General features: G+C 38.9%; 2 protein-coding genes across 2 annotated transcripts in view; one reads left to right on the top strand and one right to left on the bottom strand.

Moving 5' to 3' along the window:
• The window catches only part of UBAC2 (UBA domain containing 2), a 109,930-nt gene that overhangs the window by 43,116 nt on the left and 47,421 nt on the right, over positions 1 to 19,393 (bottom strand). The window lies entirely within an intron of this gene.
• On the top strand, positions 260 to 11,016 carry LOC104028789 (G-protein coupled receptor 183). Its single transcript, XM_009479917.2, has 2 exons — positions 260 to 300; positions 8,132 to 11,016. The coding sequence occupies exons 1-2, from the start codon at positions 260 to 262 to the stop codon at positions 9,231 to 9,233; spliced, it is 1,143 nt and encodes a 380-aa protein (XP_009478192.1). The 3' UTR covers positions 9,234 to 11,016.

A 19,393-nucleotide genomic window follows, 5' to 3' on the forward strand; every position in this document is an offset into this window, starting at 1 on the left:
ATGAAAGTCAGTAATGCAAAACTTCAGAGGGGTGGCGGGAGGGTTTTTTGTAATTACTCTCTTTGAACAGACTAATTGTAAAAGGATTAAAAATAGATGCTTTCACATCCCATAAAAGAGTAGGCAGCAAATCAAGACCAGCATACAAACAAGGTTTTTTTTAAGCACTTGAAAAAACCCTAACCCTCCCACAGACGCACGTAATCACTCTTGAAAACAATGTGCAAGGGTAAACTTTCGCAGTCAAGCCATCCTGCTAATGCCCTTAACTGCTCAGAGGATCCAAGAAGCTACAGATATGTAAGTACAGCAAAGAATCAACTTTTAATTTTTTTTTTTTCAGTGAACAACAGCAAACAATTCCAGAAAGATTATTTCTTTTTTGCATTATACTGAATATTTTCATGTGGTAGGAAGGATAAATGATCTTTGGATGGAAGAGACAAGGCTCGTGGAAGAAATTCTGTGATATTTTATGTTCACATATTAATACACAGCCAGTTAATTCTCATTTAAAGGACATTTAACAACATCCTTGTTTAATAACAAGTTATTTCAAGTCCTTTCTTACAATACAGCCTTTCAACAATTACACAGAAACATTTGATACTGCATTAGCTTAGACAATTTTTTTAGCAATAGTAATTTAAATTACACTAATGCAGAAATAACTACTGTACAAATACTAAGGGAAGCATTGCAGTTCTTAAGTCATTCACTGAACCTCGCAGAATACTTTAATAGTAGCAGAGAGCCTTAAAACAAATCCATACGATGGTCGTGAATGCACAGCTTGCTCTATCACACACTCTCCTTGTCTACGAAACAGCCTTTATTATCAGCTCAAGAACTCCTCAGTCACTCTTCTCACATCTAAATATTGCAACAGAATATTTTAAGAATTCAAAGTTTTATGAGCTAATTCCTCTTTTACCTTCTGACATGCATTTCTTTCAATGTTTTTAGCAGGAATTCTTTTTCTGAATTGCAATCACCAAATATCTTTCTCCTTATTACTGATCTTCATGTCACAAAGCTAAAGAAATATTACAAGTGATATGATTTTTATACATCTTCCCAATTAAAAAGGATCCATTTTTCCTGTTATACTGGCAAAACAAGATAGACTGTTCCAACAGACAATAACTCAACTATCATTTATCTTAAAAAATAGAGATGGTATGCATGCCTTTGAGCACAGAATACATGAGGTCTAACGTTTCCATGGCTCCTCCTGAAGAGACGAGGGAACTGAAAACTTACCTTTAAGAGCTCAAACCTCATCCCTTTCTGTTTGAAAGGCTGAGGAGTATGTATACATGTAACAAATAATAAATTTAAGCTAGAGTTCTGAAGTTGTAATCCCTAAAATTAAAGACTTATACCTGTACATGTTCAATATCTCCCGGGGGAAAAAAAAAAAACAACCAACAAAAAAAAAAAAAAACCATATAAAAGGTGTGCATATTTTCTAGTACTAAAATACAAATTGTTATTTTCCCCTTTTTTCTTCTGCTTGCAGGAATGTAATTGTCAGTGGCTCAGGTTTTAATTTTGTTTATTTGCTATATTTTAGGCTCTCTCCTTTTTACATTTAGTGTACTTAGACAAATAAACCGAAGGGAGGTTAATCACCCCAGCATCAGCACGGCTCTTCACATTAACATGCATCTTTGGGAGAGATGATTTATGTTAGACAGTTCTCACACTTTTCATAGGACAGATCACATTTGGAAAGAGAGACCAAACAGATAAGAGCAAGACATGTACACTTCAAATGACTTCCACTTTTTGCTTAACAAGTTATGCAGCATTTCAACTCAACTTCATTTCCATTTTGCTTACTGTAGCTTCTATTATTTTTAAGTGCCAAATATAACTGTCATACAACTTTGCAAAAGCTACAGTAATAGATAAAAACATAGAGACCGTAGAGAACCCACAGTGTGTGCATCTGCAAATTCTGTTAAGCACTTAAAGAATATTATAATTCTTCATAGCCATCATTAAGACAATTTCATTCATGAAATGCATACTTGGGATTCTCTGACGTGTGGCTTACAAATTTGGCTTTATTACTCCACCAAATTTTGGTCTGTACAAAGAAAGAATAAAAGCAGTAGCCTGGAAACTATCTCACCAAAATTAGCTGTGAGTTGCGACCTGAGGATTCAGTCTTCAGGTCATTAGGCCTACTCATTGTCATTTAGGACACAAAATTCAACAGCTTTTGAAAAAAGCTAAATTAATGTAATGCACTAGAAGCGTATGAGTATTAAAGTATTAGAAAGAAACAGGAAGCTTTAGGACATGCCTGTCTCTTGCCTCAGCTTTTATTAAACTACATGCAGCTCCCAAGCTGCCAATACATACACCTAGATACAGGTACCTTAGGCATATGTTCTTTCTATATTAACAAAGTGTTCTGCTGTGCAGCTTAGCATGCACACTTTTTTAATATGCATAACTTAGTTGAATCAAGTCTTTTTCTCAAACAGAGAAAACACTCTACAATGAAAATCACTTGTATGGTAAATTAGAAATTCAAACAATGAAAATGACTGGTCAACAGAAAACAATTAATTTTAGAATTAAGTAAAAAATTAAACCTACATAACCACAGCACTGCATACTTCCCATCCTCTACTGTTTTTAAACTCTGTAAGACTTACACAGCTTACACCTATAGAGGACTGTAAGCTCAGTAAATCCTCAGGTCAGGCTTTGCAGGGAAAGAGAAGTCTCTTTCCCAACCATTCCTTTTAAATCATTTATACTCTTTATGCATACATAAACAACATTATTCCCCAATACTGTTTGTTAAATAAATATTGTCCATCTCAAAGTGACTAAACCATACTATCTACAGAGTCAGGAGAGATCTTTCTAATGATCTCCCGTGCCTTTCTAAGAATTTAGTTAGTATCCCTCTGAAATTAGCTACTGGACAGAGGGACCAGGGATTCATCTCCAAAGAATGAAAATTATGAAGAGAGACAGACAAATCACACATTAGATTACAAAACACAGTTAAAGTCTTCTACATGTTCCCTGTTCTGCTGAAAAGACAGATGGTGCTCCTTCAGCAAAAGCAGGAGATGAGAAAAAGAAGAAAACTCATTTAGCATACAGAGAGCACTTTGTATCACTGCTTGCACATAACCCACACCCATGTAATCTAAGGCTGCAACACTGCAATCATTCGCTCATAGCTTAAGTCTATGCTTGTTAATAGTTAAATGTATGTAACATTGCGATACTACATATAAAGCTCATCATACATGACCTTCTCTATGAACCAGGGCTTTGGATTATGTAGCACTTCCAGGCTGGAGCAACCATTCTGTTCATCAAACACCTTTTGCAGCAGGGACTCTACTCTGAGCTGGGCTCTTGTGTACTGCAGTATAAATGTAAAACAAATGAATAATGCCAATTGAACGTTTTCACAGAAAACCAGTCTCCTAAAACAAGTTATTTTCCTTCTTTGATGAGATTACAGAATTGGCTTTAGAAAGGCCATTGCACAGATTTCAGACTTGCTAGATTTTGTAAGCAGCTTGACATGGTACTGTGATTTTTTTCCCCTGAGTGGATACTATTGCTATCAAACATCAAGAAAGCACACAGAATAGACTAAAAGCTGGCCAGCTAACAAATCTCATAAAGTAATTGCCTAAAGAAAACCTTTTTTTCCATTGGTGGTCAGAAAGCAAATACAATGCTAAGACTTGAAAATGGCAAGTGAGAGAACAATGAAGAACAACCTACCCTGGTTGCAAGCCTGGGCGTAATACTAAAATTAAGTTTAAACTCACCCAGGCATAAGGTCCTCCCAGGTAGAAGCAGAGAGCAATGGCCATGCCCCTGGACTGGAGATATCCTAGGACACAGTGAATCTGGGAAGTACTCTGGGGTCACAGTGAACTAACTTCACAAGCTCTCACTGCAGTGCTACACAACTCTATCTCGGATACCTAATCAACTGAGCAGAAAAAGCTGGGAGGTAGTGGTGAGTATGATTCCAGGTACACCGATACTGAGAGGCATCTGGAACCCCACCACCTGTGCGGGACTAAGATGGGGTCAGAACAGACATCACAGAACTATTTTGCCTTGTGAGACATTTAAGAAGTTCACCTTGAATTGCCAAAACCATGAGATTGTATAAAGGGGAAAGGCTCAACAAAAACAGCAACAGCAAATTAATTTTAGAGAAATTTATATGACACCCCCACATTTTTTAACAGGGAAGTTGACTGACCAAAAACTACAGTACAAATTCACTTTCTCTTCAGTTCTCCAAATCAACACCAAACAGCAGTTTGGAAAATACGCTTTAAATGAAAAGTTAGTGGAATCCATTCACAAATAACTAAAATAATAACATAACCTGGATTATACAGGTGGTCACATTAAATAAGTGGTCTCTTTACACTACAACTTTACAGGTCTGTGTTACTGAGCATTGTGTGCCTGCAGACTCAGGAAAAAGTAAAAACCTGAACAACCTTCTTTACAATACCAATATAAAAGACAGGAATTTTACATACTTTATGCCTTAAAAGTTTGCACGTACCCCTATGCCAAAAAATTGTGGCAATGTTTTCTAAAATTATTAAATTGGTAAATTAATGTCATCATTTTTTTCCATATATATATACTTCAAAATAATATTGTTAATAAACTCAGAAGGCCACTGGGGAGGGGTATTCAATCCAACAACCTAGTAGAGCAAGCATTCTGGTAGTGATTCTAGACGGCAGCTTCAATGGTGCATCTGGATTCATGACATTAAATGGCCATGTTCTCATAAGGTATTCAGGCACACAGCTCATTAAAATCAGTAAGAATCAAGTCCAGTTAGTCTGAGGTTTGCAGCAGTAAGGAGGTAACATTCTCCATTTTTGCTGCAAGAATGCAACACACACAAAAACTACACAAAATGGGCCTGCTGTTGTTTTTTCAGATACATTCTGTGGAGGATGGCATATGCTCTGTAAGTATAAGCTGCTCACTAAGGATTGCTGCCAAGAAATAAACAGCAACCTGACACAAGAAATAGGACTCACAACCAGCCTTGTTTCACTTAATAGTCTAGACACCTTTTAGGAAGAAAGTATTTTTTTAAATGCAGCCCTGTTCAAGATTGAAAAGAAAAGGTGAAATACCTGCCGAGGTAAACGGAGTTCATCCAACAACAATAAGAGCTCAGATGTACAAAGAAGTTACCATAGCTCAGGTGACGTGCATGAAGTTGCCAGCTGGTAGCAACTTTCTCATCTGTTTGGTCCCCACACCAGATACAGTATCTCGAGAGGTTTTTTTTAAAAAATGAAATATATTCAGGTAATATAGCACCTAGACAACATGCTGACTGCTCAAAAATGCCCATAAATACCTACATATAGAGAAAATACTAATACTTATCTAACGTACTATAAAATGTGCACCCTACAGTAACAGTCAAAATATTTTGGGGATAACAAAGGATCAAAGAGAACACTTTCCTCACTCAGGGCTTACTCCCACAGCAGGCAGAAGAACCTGCTGACATCCTCTGTCAAGGAGCACAGCTTAGCTGACGTGCACACTACCCTAGAAGGCCCATGAGCTGTGGTCCTCCAGCTTTCTTCTCATTTGTTTGTGGTCAGTTTGTCCTGCCATGGAACTGCTCCCCATGTATATCCATCCTAGCACCACGGATAGACACAAACTCTCTCTCAGCTGGGACTCCTTCTCAATATAGCCATGGTTTTATGTGAGGATAAACACCCTATTTTGAGCAACAAGTAGTTCTAGATTAATTTATTACATTAAAGATCTGACTTCATAGTACAAAATTAGGTAATGTGCATTTTATGAAATTCTACTCTTGATGTAAAAATCCCAAATTTCATTGAAATTACAGAATTTTTCCTAAACCATAGTTAAACATGTTTGTATTAACAGATATTCTACATTTTACAAGCATTTATAGAAAGATGAATGGACGTGACAATTATGCTCATTACGTATAACCCAAAACTATTACAACTTTACAGTGAAAAAAAAATTATGCAGTTAATATGCTGTTTATCATAAATCTTAGATTATTCTTCACCTAAATTTCAAGGAAGGGATGAGCAGAAGATAAATGTCATGCTGGGAGTGTGAGTAAGTAATCAGAAGAAATTTAAATAAGAGAAACAAAACAAAATACCTCGCTGACTTTAAACCAAGTGCCCACACAAACCCACACCATTTTCTGCAAAAAGCAGTCTATTACACGTACATAAAACAAGAGCCATCCTACGTGTTTCTATAAGGGAAAAGATGAAACAGGAGGAAAGCACACCAGAACTATCCTTAGGGTAATAACTACTGTATTAATCAGTGTGAATGATGCAGAATTAATATAAAATTACAGACACTCTTAAATCTGCACTACAGCTGGAGCTGCTATTTACCAGTTTAATTCCCTTATTCAAACCACAAAAATCCCACTTCAGATTCGACTTCCAACCCTGAATGCAGTATTCCCACCTCCTGACACATGGTACATACTTCACAGGTATCTAAGAATCAGAACACTATACATCTATCAGTCAGAAATCACTCATCTGTCTTTCCTACTGCCTGTGCAACACAGCAAATATAGACTTAATATACTACCTGGATGCTAAATTTCTTCCTTAAACATACGTAATATAACTCATTTATGTATTTTGATACACATCATCCACTATCCGCAGGTTTACTGTTCACAGAGAACCTTATGCACCCCTTCTAACCTAGCCAGAAGTCTGACCAGACCGGCTTATAATACAGTATGTATTGCAGGTACATTAATTGTGAACAACCTGAAATAAGTACGACAATCTCCTCAAAACATGAAAGAAGATACTAACCTTTTAATGCTTTCCCAAGTTAATAAAAGGATGATGAATACTTTCTAAAACATATTGCTTAAAACCCTTGAAACTGAGGTATTTTCCAGAAAGACTTTTTTAAGGTATAAGAGGCTACAATTGTTTGTAAATACTGTGCGTTGAAAGGCAGATCCTCAGAAATAGCCTAGACATTTTAAAGGTACCAGACGGACTTAAAACTCAGGTTACAACAGCTTTTATCTCCAGAGAGTGTTCTGCATTACAGCAGAAGCAATCTTGCTTTGACTGCTGTTGGAATCCATAAATGGTGCCTCTAAGAGGCAGAACAGCTGCTCCAGGAGTAACGTGAGATGCCCCATCCTTTCCGACATCTATGCTTACGCTATGCAACTGTCAGGTAACAACACACCTAAGAAATATTTTGCACCGGAAGCAATACCAACAGGATGGGGTCCTTTCTGCTTCTGAAATTCCGCTGGATTATTTTTAGTATTTTTAAGTCCCCCGAGTCACTGCCACTTTGCAGCTCTTCCATGCAACTTCTGACTGTGCAGGTTAAGCAATTTCTCAAATTACTAAATTGACAACACATAAAATATTTCAGCCGGGTTACCTCTCTCTTGCAGCACCCCTAAAGAGTGGCTAAAGTAGCAGTCTTAAGAATTTATGTATGCAACAATATTTGAATTAGATTCCAAAAGCCAATTCTTAAAACCAGTATTAAGCAAGCTGAATTATTATGCCAATGTGATAAGGATGCTTAAAAAATTTAGTTTCTCTAAACAAGTTAAACCATGATAACGTGAATTGTTAGAAACAAAAACTCCCTAAAAATTAACTGAAACACATTAAAAGATTTTGTCTGTTTGTCTAACCCTTGGGAACTGCATATGATCCTTTATCATGTGGTTTCTTCAGACTCCTTTTTCCCCTCAGATTGCTTTAAACAGTCTCCTACCTCCTGACCATCTATAAACTTCACTTTCCAAATACATCACGTCCCTGGTTTATTATTTTGCCCCATCTGATTTTTTTCAGGTGAGAAGGAATTGGGACCAAAACAGAAAAGCCAAAAAGAGCCACCTTTTTGTTTGTTTGTTTTCAGAAGGAGGCTTGAAAAGTATTTCACCATAATGAAGTTTCATTTCAGTTTTTTACAATCTTGCTTTTTGCAACAGAGGTTGGTCGTTGTTATGCAGAAGAAGTTTATCTACATTTATTACAAAATGTTCCCTTTTGTGTTTTTTTTTCCATGCTAGGTCTACCAAGCTTCCTGCAACAGTGGTTACAGAAATGGACGCTTTGACAACTTCTCAGACAAACAGTTCCACCTGCGACTTGTATGAGCACAAAGATACAGCACGGATACTACTGTCTGTCTTCTACAGCTTCATCTTAATTCTTGGGGTGCTTGGAAACACCATTGCCCTCACCGTCATTTTTAAACACAGGAAGAAGATCAACTCCACTACCCTCTACTCAACAAATCTTGTCTTCTCCGATCTCCTGTTCTGTATCGCCTTGCCTACAAGGATAACCTACTACGCCCTGGGATTTCACTGGCCATTTGGAGAAGCCTTATGTCGAATAACCGCTCTCTTGTTCTATATCAACACCTATGCAGGTGTAAACTTCATGACATGTTTGAGCATTGACAGGTTTTTCGCTGTTGTCCACCCCTTCCGATACAAGATCAGAAGGATTACATATGCCAAGGGCATTTGTGTCTGTATCTGGTTTCTTGTATTTAGTCAAACTTTCCCATTACTTATACAGCCCATGTCACAGGAAGAAAAAGAAAGGACTACATGTATGGAATATCCAAACTTTGAAAAAATAGCACATCTACCATTAATACTTCTTGCTGCCTGTTTAATAGGGTACCTTGTTCCCCTGGGGATTATACTATTTTGTTACTCTCAAATTAGCTACAAACTTTTTCAAACAGCCAAGGAAAATCCACTGGCTGAAAAATCAGGGATAAACAAAAAAGCCATCAATACAATCATATTTGTAATTATAGTGTTCATCATCTGCTTTACCCCTTATCATGTTGCAATCATACAACACATGATTAAGAAGCTTCAGAATGAACCCTCGTGCACTGAAAAGAAAATTTTCCAGAAGTCACTCCATTATACTGTGTTTCTGATGAATTTTAACTGCTGCCTAGATCCTTTCATCTATTTCTTTGCATGCAAAGGATACAAGAGAACTGTCATGAAAATACTGAGGCAACAAGTGAGCGTATCAATTTCAAGCGCTGTCAGGTCACATCATGAAGAAAGCTCACGCGATGTGGGAGAAACGCAAATGATGGTACTCACAAAATCTTCCAATGGAAATCTACCTGAAAAATAAAGTCTGTAGTAGTACACCACAGCGCAACAAGCTTAAAAATCCAGGGTCCACAGCAAAAACTCTTAGTGCTCCCTGTACAGCAGCTTAAGTAAGATTCTGTTTCTCAGGATGTCAGGAAATCAAGGAGTGATGTTGGACTGAAAAAGAATTGTCACAGGAAAGCAGCAAAACTTGGCGTTATAAATACCTAACTGTATCATTTTGACTGATCTCATTATTTTTTCCAGGAAACAGGCACCACTGTGAATGTTCAAATTCCAAACGGCACATATGTATGCCTGGATGTTATTAAGCAAAGACTCAATTCACAGTTTGGGTGTCTGAGAAAGGATCAAACACGAAGAGCTTACAGTTCAGACTGACAACAATGAGAACATCTGAAAATTGCAAGGCCTCTCGCTGAGCTCCAATTACAGCAATAGTTTTGTTAGCCAAGTCACACAAGCAAAGGAATCAGACTTTGAGATAAAATGGACAATTTCTGTGCACATTTGACTATCACAAGTGCTTCGTTTATAGCCCTTTAGAGGTGAAACTGCCTTTTATAGCATTTGGAACACGAACGTCCTATTGGACAATTCACATAGATAACATTGTCACGTGTAATAGATTAAAAGTTAATGAACTGTTTAGTTCTCCCCGACACTGAATACCTCCCATATGTTAAATCACTCATCTTTGCAAGGTGTAGTATCTCTTTACTCCTTTTCCTAAAGGAAAACTTTTCTTTCTTGCGTGTATTGTAAAAAGTCTCTACTCTCGTTGTATATAAATTATTTATAAACACAAAAAATAAGTTGAAGCAAGAGACTGTACTATGAAAACTACACTGTTTCACTCAAAAGAGCGGTGATACAGGGTTCTTCAGAACTTCTGCTGAAGTCAGACATGGACACAAGACAAACATTTTAGACACAGGAATAAGTGTTCACAGTTGAAGTCACCAAAAAGTAATTTAATGTGTTAATTCTGATGGTGTGAGATGGCCACCTCTTTTCAAGTGCTGTTTACCCGAGAGATCAATAAATGAGAACAGTAGGATTGGCTGGGAAAGAACAAGCTTTCCCATCATGCCTTCACACAGTGTATCTGGGATCCCTTTGGGCACACTGAAATTGGGCCAGCAAAGAGACCAAATGACTTAAACACATCCTGCTGGAATCAGTTCAATACCAGTTGGAACATCCAGGATGCAAGCCCTGGGTTCCTGCTGTTGTGCCCTTCCGTCATGTGTCAGTTTCCTTCCCTACTTTATTCCTGGCCCTCATGTCTTTTTTTCTGTCGTCTATCTTATTAATATGCCTTCACCTGCCAACACAACTTGGTAATTGCACCATGAGGTTGTGATGGAAAAGGAAAATTAAAAAGTGCCTGACAATTACTGGTAAAAGCTATGCCAGATGTCAGAATAAATGTTATTTATTGTAGCTGTATCTCTTCGGCATTGAGGTTGTACTGGAAGTCAAACAAACATAGTTACATTTGTCATCTTTGCAATTCCTTCCTTCCTCATGTGTTGACCTCCACCTACCTGCAAACATGGAAAGGTCATATCTGAACAGCAGTACGGAAACATTAAATTAACAATTACTTTCTTATGGGAAAGAAAATGCAAAAGACCCTATATTTCATACCATTTAGATTGTCAAAATTGAGTTCCTAATTACAAAAGACACTATGCAACTACAGGAAAACAGAGTAAAAAAAATAATTTTTAACAGGAGAAGATCTACTTAATTCTGTATGCTATAGCAGTTCTGTTCTCGTCAGCTTTTTTAATAAACTATTTTAAAATTTTATTTACGAATTTGTTCCTATTGGAGTAAGCAAATGATAACTTGATAAAACCACAGACAGACCACTCATGAATATCTAGACGCTGTAGAAATGAAATAATACGTATGATTAACATCACACCAGTACAAGCTCATTTGATTCTACTAATCTCTGCTTTTTTTATTTTCGATATGTGTTGCATCCTGACTGTGATTATAAAATCTTAAAGGCAAGAAGTCTTTTTTATATTTGTCTGTAAACCAACTCAAACGTACGTATTACAGCACCACATAATGCAGATATCCTCTTCTAAGCGGAAACAAAGTGAAGATCTGTATTGAAAATCTTTCTCTATCCCCATTTTCTCATGTTAGCAATTCTGTTACTTTCAAATTTAGACTTTGTTTCTAAATCACATCAACATTCTCAAACAGCTAACTTTACATCAAAATACCGCTTTTGCTCTAATACGCCTCAGAGTGTTGGTCCAGTTAGATAAGGGTTTGAGAAAGGCTATTTTTTCCTCCTTATTTTAATATTTCTCAAATGCTGAAACAACCAATAAAATAAACAACTTTAAAAGCTAAGACAAGCGCAGCTTCCTGACAAGAGTCCTAAAGGCACAGACACACAGACAGTGACAATTTACAGCTGTGGCAGCTGGTGCCACTGCTTCCCCTCACTACTTGTCAGCACGCACTCACAGCTCACGCACACTTGTATCAATGAGGAGCCTCTTTTCTGTGTGCTTATCTGAAACTGCCAAAAGTAGCAGTGGTGGTTTCAGTTGGCCTAGGACACTGCCTTGAAGTCATTTAGAGAGCACCTGTCCTATTTCTTCTGCCAGCTGTGCTGTGGGGCTGGTAGCCATCACCAGAGTGATGGTAACAAGCTGCTGCATGGGAGCAAGGGAAAGCAGTAATATTGAAAACCTGCAGCTGTTCTCAAACAACTGCTTTTCTTCAAGATGCCCTTACCCATTCATCCTGCTGGTACCGGTTACCTGTAGTGGCACACCTCAGGTCCCTCTCCTCCTGCATGCCGCACAGACATGAAATAAAGGGGGTAAAGCCATACCTGGTATGTCTTTTCCTCTCCAACACTGAGTATATAACAAACGTGTCTGTCTTTTAAGACATGAGCATGCCACGCCATGCAACATGTGGCTGAAGCGGTATGAGCTTTGCAAAAGAAAATGAGCTTTTGCTTTGGCAAAAGCTTTTGATACATTCTAGGAAATGCCCTCTTCTCTGTGAAAGGCTGGGAAATGGCCATACAGATCTGGAGCTCACTCACCCTTTTCACATATAAATAAAGCAGCTGACAAGTAGCAGCAGGTTCAGATGGCTTGCTCATTATGAAGATCTGACTGAAGTTCTTTGGAGAAACTGGGTCTGTGTTTGGAGGGTGAAGTCCAGTCAGGATCTTAAAACCCATGTTCATGACAAAATGATAGAATATCTTTTAACTCTACACTTTGGCGTGTAGGGCTAGGGCAGTTGCTAAGAGGACTCCAACTAGACTACATCTCTCTCAAATCTTATCTGGTAGGGAATGTGACAGAGCACATAGAAATAAAAATGATGATGGGGGTCAAATGGTATGTTTTGGCTGTCTCTGTCCAAGTCCAGAAAAGAAAGTTGCATAGAAACCTGTTGTTGAACATGTGACCAAGTGAAGGTGCATCATGTGAAAAATCTCAAAACAGATGCACATTTTCAGCAAAAGAGAATTTAGTGCCTTCACCTTTTCTTTTGCTGGCAATGCAAAACTAAGGATTATTACTGCAAGTGCTCAGTTGGGTTCCCTCAGCCACCTTAGCTAGAAGATATTGAAGCCTAACTGGACATGTGGAGATAAAGAACACAATCGCCTGTGGCTTACAGTCCCAGCAGAAGAGGACAGGTATTCCCCAAGGCGTCACTGCCTGACTCTTTTGGCTGTGGCCCTGAAAGGTATGCAAATGAGGAACCTGTAAGCAACATGGTCATCTCCTAGCAAAAGACAGTAACAGCAACTGCCTGAAGTGGTAAACATGCTACCACAAATAACACGATTCCTGACGGTGATTAATGACTCCTCTTAAACCAGCAAGCTCATTAGTCTAAAGAAAAAAAAGGAGGGTTTTGTGTTTTGTTTTGTTTTTTTAAACATATGTTGCATTAAAGACTAACACTGTTCTGAAACTCAAAAGCTTTCAGGTAAGCAAGGAATTAATAGACTCCAAGAAAACAATGAGACAGCCTGCAACATAAGAAAAATAAATAGGGTGTGGCTGAAGAGGAGAAGCTTTGCCTTACACGACCAGTTTTGGAGGAACTGAAAAGCAGCAACGTACTCTGTCTCTTTTGTCCCCACATCTGTGGTACAGAGCAGGTGAACACCTCAAGACAAACTAAGGTTTGTAGCTTAGCAGTAGCCCACTGTGCTGGCTCAATACAGACAAGGTCAACAGACGCCAAGAATCACTAGAAAAACATCAAATTCATCTGAGTGAAATATTTCCTATTACAGTCTCGGCTAAGCTGCAGCTTGCAGACTAAGGCTATGGTACAAAATGAACTCAGCCAAGCTGCAACCCTTTTCTGAAGAAAAACAGGGGAATTGCTGTGTGTGTAGTAAATGCTCAGGCATATTTCCTCAATTTTTTTCCCCCCTCAGAATACTCTCTTGGCTTCCTGCAATGTCTAACTTTGGACTTCCTGAGGCAGATGTCTCATCTTTGCACATGACAGTCCTCAATCAATTTTTCTTCCATCAGCCTGTCTGGCCCCTTTTTGAACTCAAATAAAATGTCTGTGCCTGCAGCATCTTGCAGCAAGAAGTTCCACAGTCTAACCAACCATGGCATGTGGAGCTTGTGACATCTGCTAGTTTCATTTGAAGTCCCCTGCTTCTTGTACTAGAAATGAGTGAACTCCCTATTTACCCTGTCCACATTAGTTGTGATTTTACAGACCTGCATCAAATCCCCTTCCTTCAAGTCATCTAGTCTCTTCTCCTATGAACAGTTAGATCAAAGCTGTTTACCACTTCCTCTGATTTATAGAGGAATGAAAGAAGCAAGTGCAAAGAAAGAATGGAAATCCAACTGTGTTCAAGCTGGGTGGCAGAAGAGAACAGGGAGATGAACAGCATACTGATCTACTTTTCCTACCACAGTAGCATAGAGAGAAGTCTCAAAACTGGGATCTTGCCCCATGACTGCCAATTTTGGATAACCTTGCTCAGATACATTAAATAAAGAAGAACAGCACCTCAATGGGCTGGAAAAATGGGCTGACAGGAACCTAATGAAGTTCAGCAAAGTCAAATGCAAAGTCCTGCACTTGAGATGGAATAACGCCACATAACAGTGCAGGTTGGGCATTGCCTGGTTAGAAAGCAGCTTTGCAAAAAAGGTCTGGGCTCCTGGTGGACAACAAGTACAAAAGGAGTCAGTAGTGCGACCTGACCTCATGGCCAAACGTTTACGGGACTGTGTTAGAAAGAACATCAAGGGAAACAATCTTTCTCCTCCATTCAGTACTTGCGAGATCATACCTGGAGTCCTGTTCCCAGTTTTGGGCTTCCCAGTACAAGAAAGATACTGACATACTGGAAAAAGTCCAGCAGAAGGTCGCCAAAAACGATGAAGTGGCTGCAGCACATGCTACTGGAGAAGAGGTTGAGACAGCTGAGATAGCTCAGCCTGGAGAGGGAAGACTGAGAGGAGATGTTATCACTGTCTTCAACTGCCTAATAGGGAGGGGTACAGAAAAGATGGCAACACACAGTAATGAGCACAAATTGTAGGAAGGAACAATTAAACATTAGGAAGCATTCTTTCACCATGAGGTTAGTCAGACATTGGGAAAGGTTGCACAGAAAGGCTTTGAAACCTCTATCCTTAGAGATACTCAAATCTTGACTGGGCAGAGCCCTGATTAAATTGGCACTACAAGACGATGTCCAGAGGCTCCTTTCAACCTGCATCCTTCTATGACTAACAAATTTGGTCAAAACTTTGATTAAGTTAGTCAGGAAAGTAACATGAAACTCAATGGCCTTGCAGTAAAACTAGCAAATGGTAATAATTTAAAATCTTCTAGTGTTGTTCTCTATTTAAACCTTTATCAAAACGCTGTCATTAGCATCCTCCTAAAATAAAGAAAGGTCAAGATATGGCCTAGATTTCTTTCCAAAAAGCTGCATTCATTCTTCCTCAGTGTAAAAATATGAGTTTCTCCTCTTCCTCTTTTCTTTTCCTTCGTTGTGGCAGATGTTGTACCAAGGGCTAAACTAAAAAAGCAAATTTTGCACCTGTTCTGAAAGCAGCAACATTTGTGGTTATCCTATCCACTCCAGAAAAGTATACATTGTCTTATACCATGCATGAGGAGAGCTATGTTCCTCCCTCTAATAAGCTAGACTTAGCAGTTTCATCCTTCCTGTGACATGTAACTTTCGAGGGAAGTTGTGGTTAGTTTGGAGAATGCATTCTGAGGCAGCCTACTTTAAATATAGAGATGCTGAAAACTGACTATTCTCAACTTACTAGCCTACAAAGCAGCCAGATAGTGTTTTATCAGCAGCTGCTGATACTAAGGGGCTAAGAACTTGATGAAACCTTAATATCACAACTTCTAAGTATGGAAACTTCCAGTAGTTCTGTCTAGAAGTAACAATGACAGATCATTGTCCCCAGTTGGACAGGAAGAGATGAAGCACCCCCACCAGCTGCATGTGTGAGGCAATTTTGACGAAAAGAGACAACCGAAGACTCTTGACAAGTTACCAGACTATAAAGGCAACTCCAGGACAATTCTTTTTTTTTTTTGGCCTTTAAAAAATAAATACGGTGTATCCACAATGCCAGCCTTTCAAAACAGCCAAACACCCCACCCATCAGAATCTTACTCCTTCACTTAGATGAGTGCAAAACATTTCAAATGTATCAGGGCTAGCTATTAGGACAGATACATAATAATGTTATTCATGCTAAAAGAGGGATAGAGGGCAAAGCTTCACATTCATGTCCCCGATACTTAACAACATCTCATGATCTCTTCTAGTGGCTTTGTTCTAGACAAAAAATGACATAAATGATCAGACAGGACATCTAGAAAGAGGCCTGCAAGAAGATAACAATGTATGTCACTATTAAAAATGTGACCTGGAAGAAAGTATCTCAGTTCTGTCGAGAGGAGGAAAAAAAAGGGAAAAATCAAGCCATCCAAATTTACTGGCATAAGAGATTACTGGCAACACAGCTTAATTTCATTAAATGAAGGATCTTTCATCTTTAACTCCTCTTAACCCACAAGCTAGAGCAGAAGTTCTAAAACAAGCATGCTTGGATATCACCACTAGCAAGCAGAACTAGTGACCACAGACACCAGGGATGACTGCAAAACGAGCAGCTTCCAGTTCTGGGCACAGCCAGGCCATCTCTTCACCCCTCCTTGCTTTTCTGCTGCACTGTTGCAGCCATTCAGCTATCACCCACATCCCATGCCCTTGGCCATGAGTCCCTGCACACCCAGAAGTGCAGGGAGAGCTGTCCACAGCTAGGCAAACCTACAGAAGTCAAGCTCATGGCTGAGAGCAACTAGCTGAGGACACCTACATGGAGAGCCTAGGGTCAGGGAAATGCCTCCTGTTCTCTGAACTGATTTTACTGCCTCCATAAAAGGTCTCTTTAGATTTCCTCCACTGCATGTGGAAGCTGAACTTGGAAAAATTAATTCCGCTGGCTAGGGCCTTGCCTTCCCACTGGTGTGGTTGCTGGTGCTGTGGAGGCACTTACTGTACAGCTCAGCAACTGTATGCAAGCAGTCAAGTACCACTGCCATCATATATCCTTTTGCAGTGCTTCCTGTGTTGCAACTTGCAAATTCCTGCTGAAATTAAATAATTAATAATCAGAATTGTAATTAAAAAATGTCCATAAAAAAGAATTTTGGAACAAATATCAATCAAGAGTTGGTATCATAATGTATGTTAACTACAGGTGAAGTCTCATTGTCATATGGTCTAGATAAGGTCTTCACAACCTAAAAAAAAAAAAAGAAAAAAGAAAAAAAAAAGAGTAGTATTTGTCTTTAATGTTTTAATCAGTTTTTCTAAGACTGAGCAATCTACTAGTTAATTTATATCCTCTGTCAAAATAGCTACAATTAGCAAGGCACAAAGATGGAGCTTGAATTCTGAAATTACTTCTCAGATATCTGTTTCTAATACTCTTTCATGAGGTGCCACTTCCTAGTCACAAACAGAAACAGGAAACAAGTGCACCTCACTGGCCACAGACACATTGGTAGAAGAAGTTTGTGCTACTCTCTTTTCACAATTTTATCCAACATTGGCAGCATCTCAAAAAAAAAAAAAAAGGTCTAAGCAAGTAAGAACTATGATTTACACTCCATCTAATCTGACAGTATTACCCAACTGCTCACAACAGGACTCTTCCACACACAGGACGATGACAGCAGTAGCCAAGTGGGAGGGGAAGAATGTCAGGGCGTACCAAGAAGATGCACCAAGAACTGCAGAGAACCTCAGAACTATAAAGGAAACTTTAGTTAAGTGACCTTTGCTTAGAACAGCAATACCTCTACGATCCATAAGAAATCAGAAAATGTTGTGGTTTAACCTGGTAGGCAGCTAAACAACACAAAGCTGTTTGCTCTCCCCCCAGCCCCGTGGGACGGGGGAGAGAATCGGGGGGGGGGGGGGGGGGGGGGGGGAAGTGAAATTTGTGGGTTGAGATAAAGACAGTTTAATATTACAGAAAAGGAAGGGAAAATAATAATTAAAAAAATATACAGAATAAGTGATGCACAATGCAATTCCTCACCACCCACCAAACAATGCCCAGCCAGTTCCTGAGCAGCAGCCACTACCCCCCAGCCAACCCCCCCCCAGTTTCTATACTGAGCATGATGTCGTATGGTATGGAATAGCCCTTTGGTCAGTTTGGGTCAGCTGTCCTGGCTGTGCCCCCTCCCAGCTTCTTGTGCACCTGGCAGAGCATGGGAAGCTGAAAAGTCCTTGACTAGCATAAGCAGTACTTAGCAACAACTAAAACATCAGTGTGTTATCAACATTCTTCTCATCCTAAATCCAAAACGCAGCACTATGCCAGCTACTAGGAAGAAATTTAACTCTATCCCAGCCAAAACCAGGACAGAAAAATCAGCAGTGCTCTGAATCAAAATGTTCGCAAATGCAGAAGTAACCTTACCAACAATGATTTGTTTATCTACTGTAGTAGCCAGCAGTGGATGACTATTCTGTGAAAAGTTAGTGATCCACATAACCACTAATCGAGGTGTATGCCTCTGTATCATGGATACCGTGGGCCCGCTAGTTAATCAAGGTGTATCTAATAAATAGTATAATTAATCAATGTGTACACAGTCAATACATAATTACTCACTGTGTGGTCAATGCACATTTAGTCTTAAGCATGTGTACAGTGTATGGTCTCATTCATGTAAATTATTACATGCAACAGTTCTGGGACTGCAGCTTTATTAATGAGATAAGAGTAAGAGAGTATATTGTCCAAGGGAGTCTTAAAAGCTAAGTCCTCACTCCTGGCTTGATTCTGTCAGTGACTGACGAATCTGTACTGTGAGCAAGACCTTGGAGGAACACTAGTGCACTAGTGACCTCAGAGCTGGTGAACCTCACCACAGATGGGATCTGCACCGTATGGCTGGACCTCTGGTCAGGGACAACAACGCTGTAACATCTCAGGGTTCCCAGCATCAGAAGAGGCGTAAGATTTCATAACTTGCTATCAGCTTTTCTGGGCTATTAATGAATAGTTATCTGCCTTGCAAGTGTTCGTGCCTTTCTTATTGGGATCCAGAAAGAACTGTCCTCTCCTTGGTGCAAAACACTTAGCATTTTATTTATCACTTTTCCAACCACCAGCACCAGTAGGATAAAAGATGAGTCGTAATCCTTTTTCTCCAAAAAGAAAAAGTATTCTTTCAAATCAAAAAGATCAAAGTGACTAAGTCAAAAAACTTAAATTAGTGATTTTTTGTTATGAGCAGAATGAAGTGGACAAACTAATGATAAGGCTTTGTGGAGAATAATAAAGAAAAAAAATGCAAGCAAATTACTAGTCATGGAGAACATAACAGTGAGCTATCCTAAAATCTGCGAGAGAAAATGAACAATAAATAAACAATAAACATCACAATTTGCTCTTCCCATTTGGCTTCAGTTTTAACTTTTTAGTATTTTGCAACAGGCATGAAGCAAAGATTACCAACAGAGTGGTTAAAATTCTATTGAAATGAACAAGTTTTCCACTCTTAGTAACGTATCCCCCTCCTAGAGAAAGTAGCTCTATGGAGAAAAAATTTCTGATTGAAATTTTAAATTAT

The sequence above is a fragment of the Pelecanus crispus genome, chromosome 1 (genome assembly GCF_030463565.1).
Source record: "Pelecanus crispus isolate bPelCri1 chromosome 1, bPelCri1.pri, whole genome shotgun sequence".
Taxonomy (NCBI): Eukaryota; Metazoa; Chordata; class Aves; order Pelecaniformes; family Pelecanidae; genus Pelecanus; species Pelecanus crispus.

Coding starts and splice junctions, on each gene's coding strand:
- LOC104028789 (XM_009479917.2), top strand. CDS start 260: ATGCCCTTAACTGCTCAGAGGATCCAAGAAGCTACAGATAT. Junction 301..8,131: donor ATCCAAGAAGCTACAGATAT/GTAAGTACAGCA, acceptor TTTCCATGCTAG/GTCTACCAAGCTTCCTGCAA.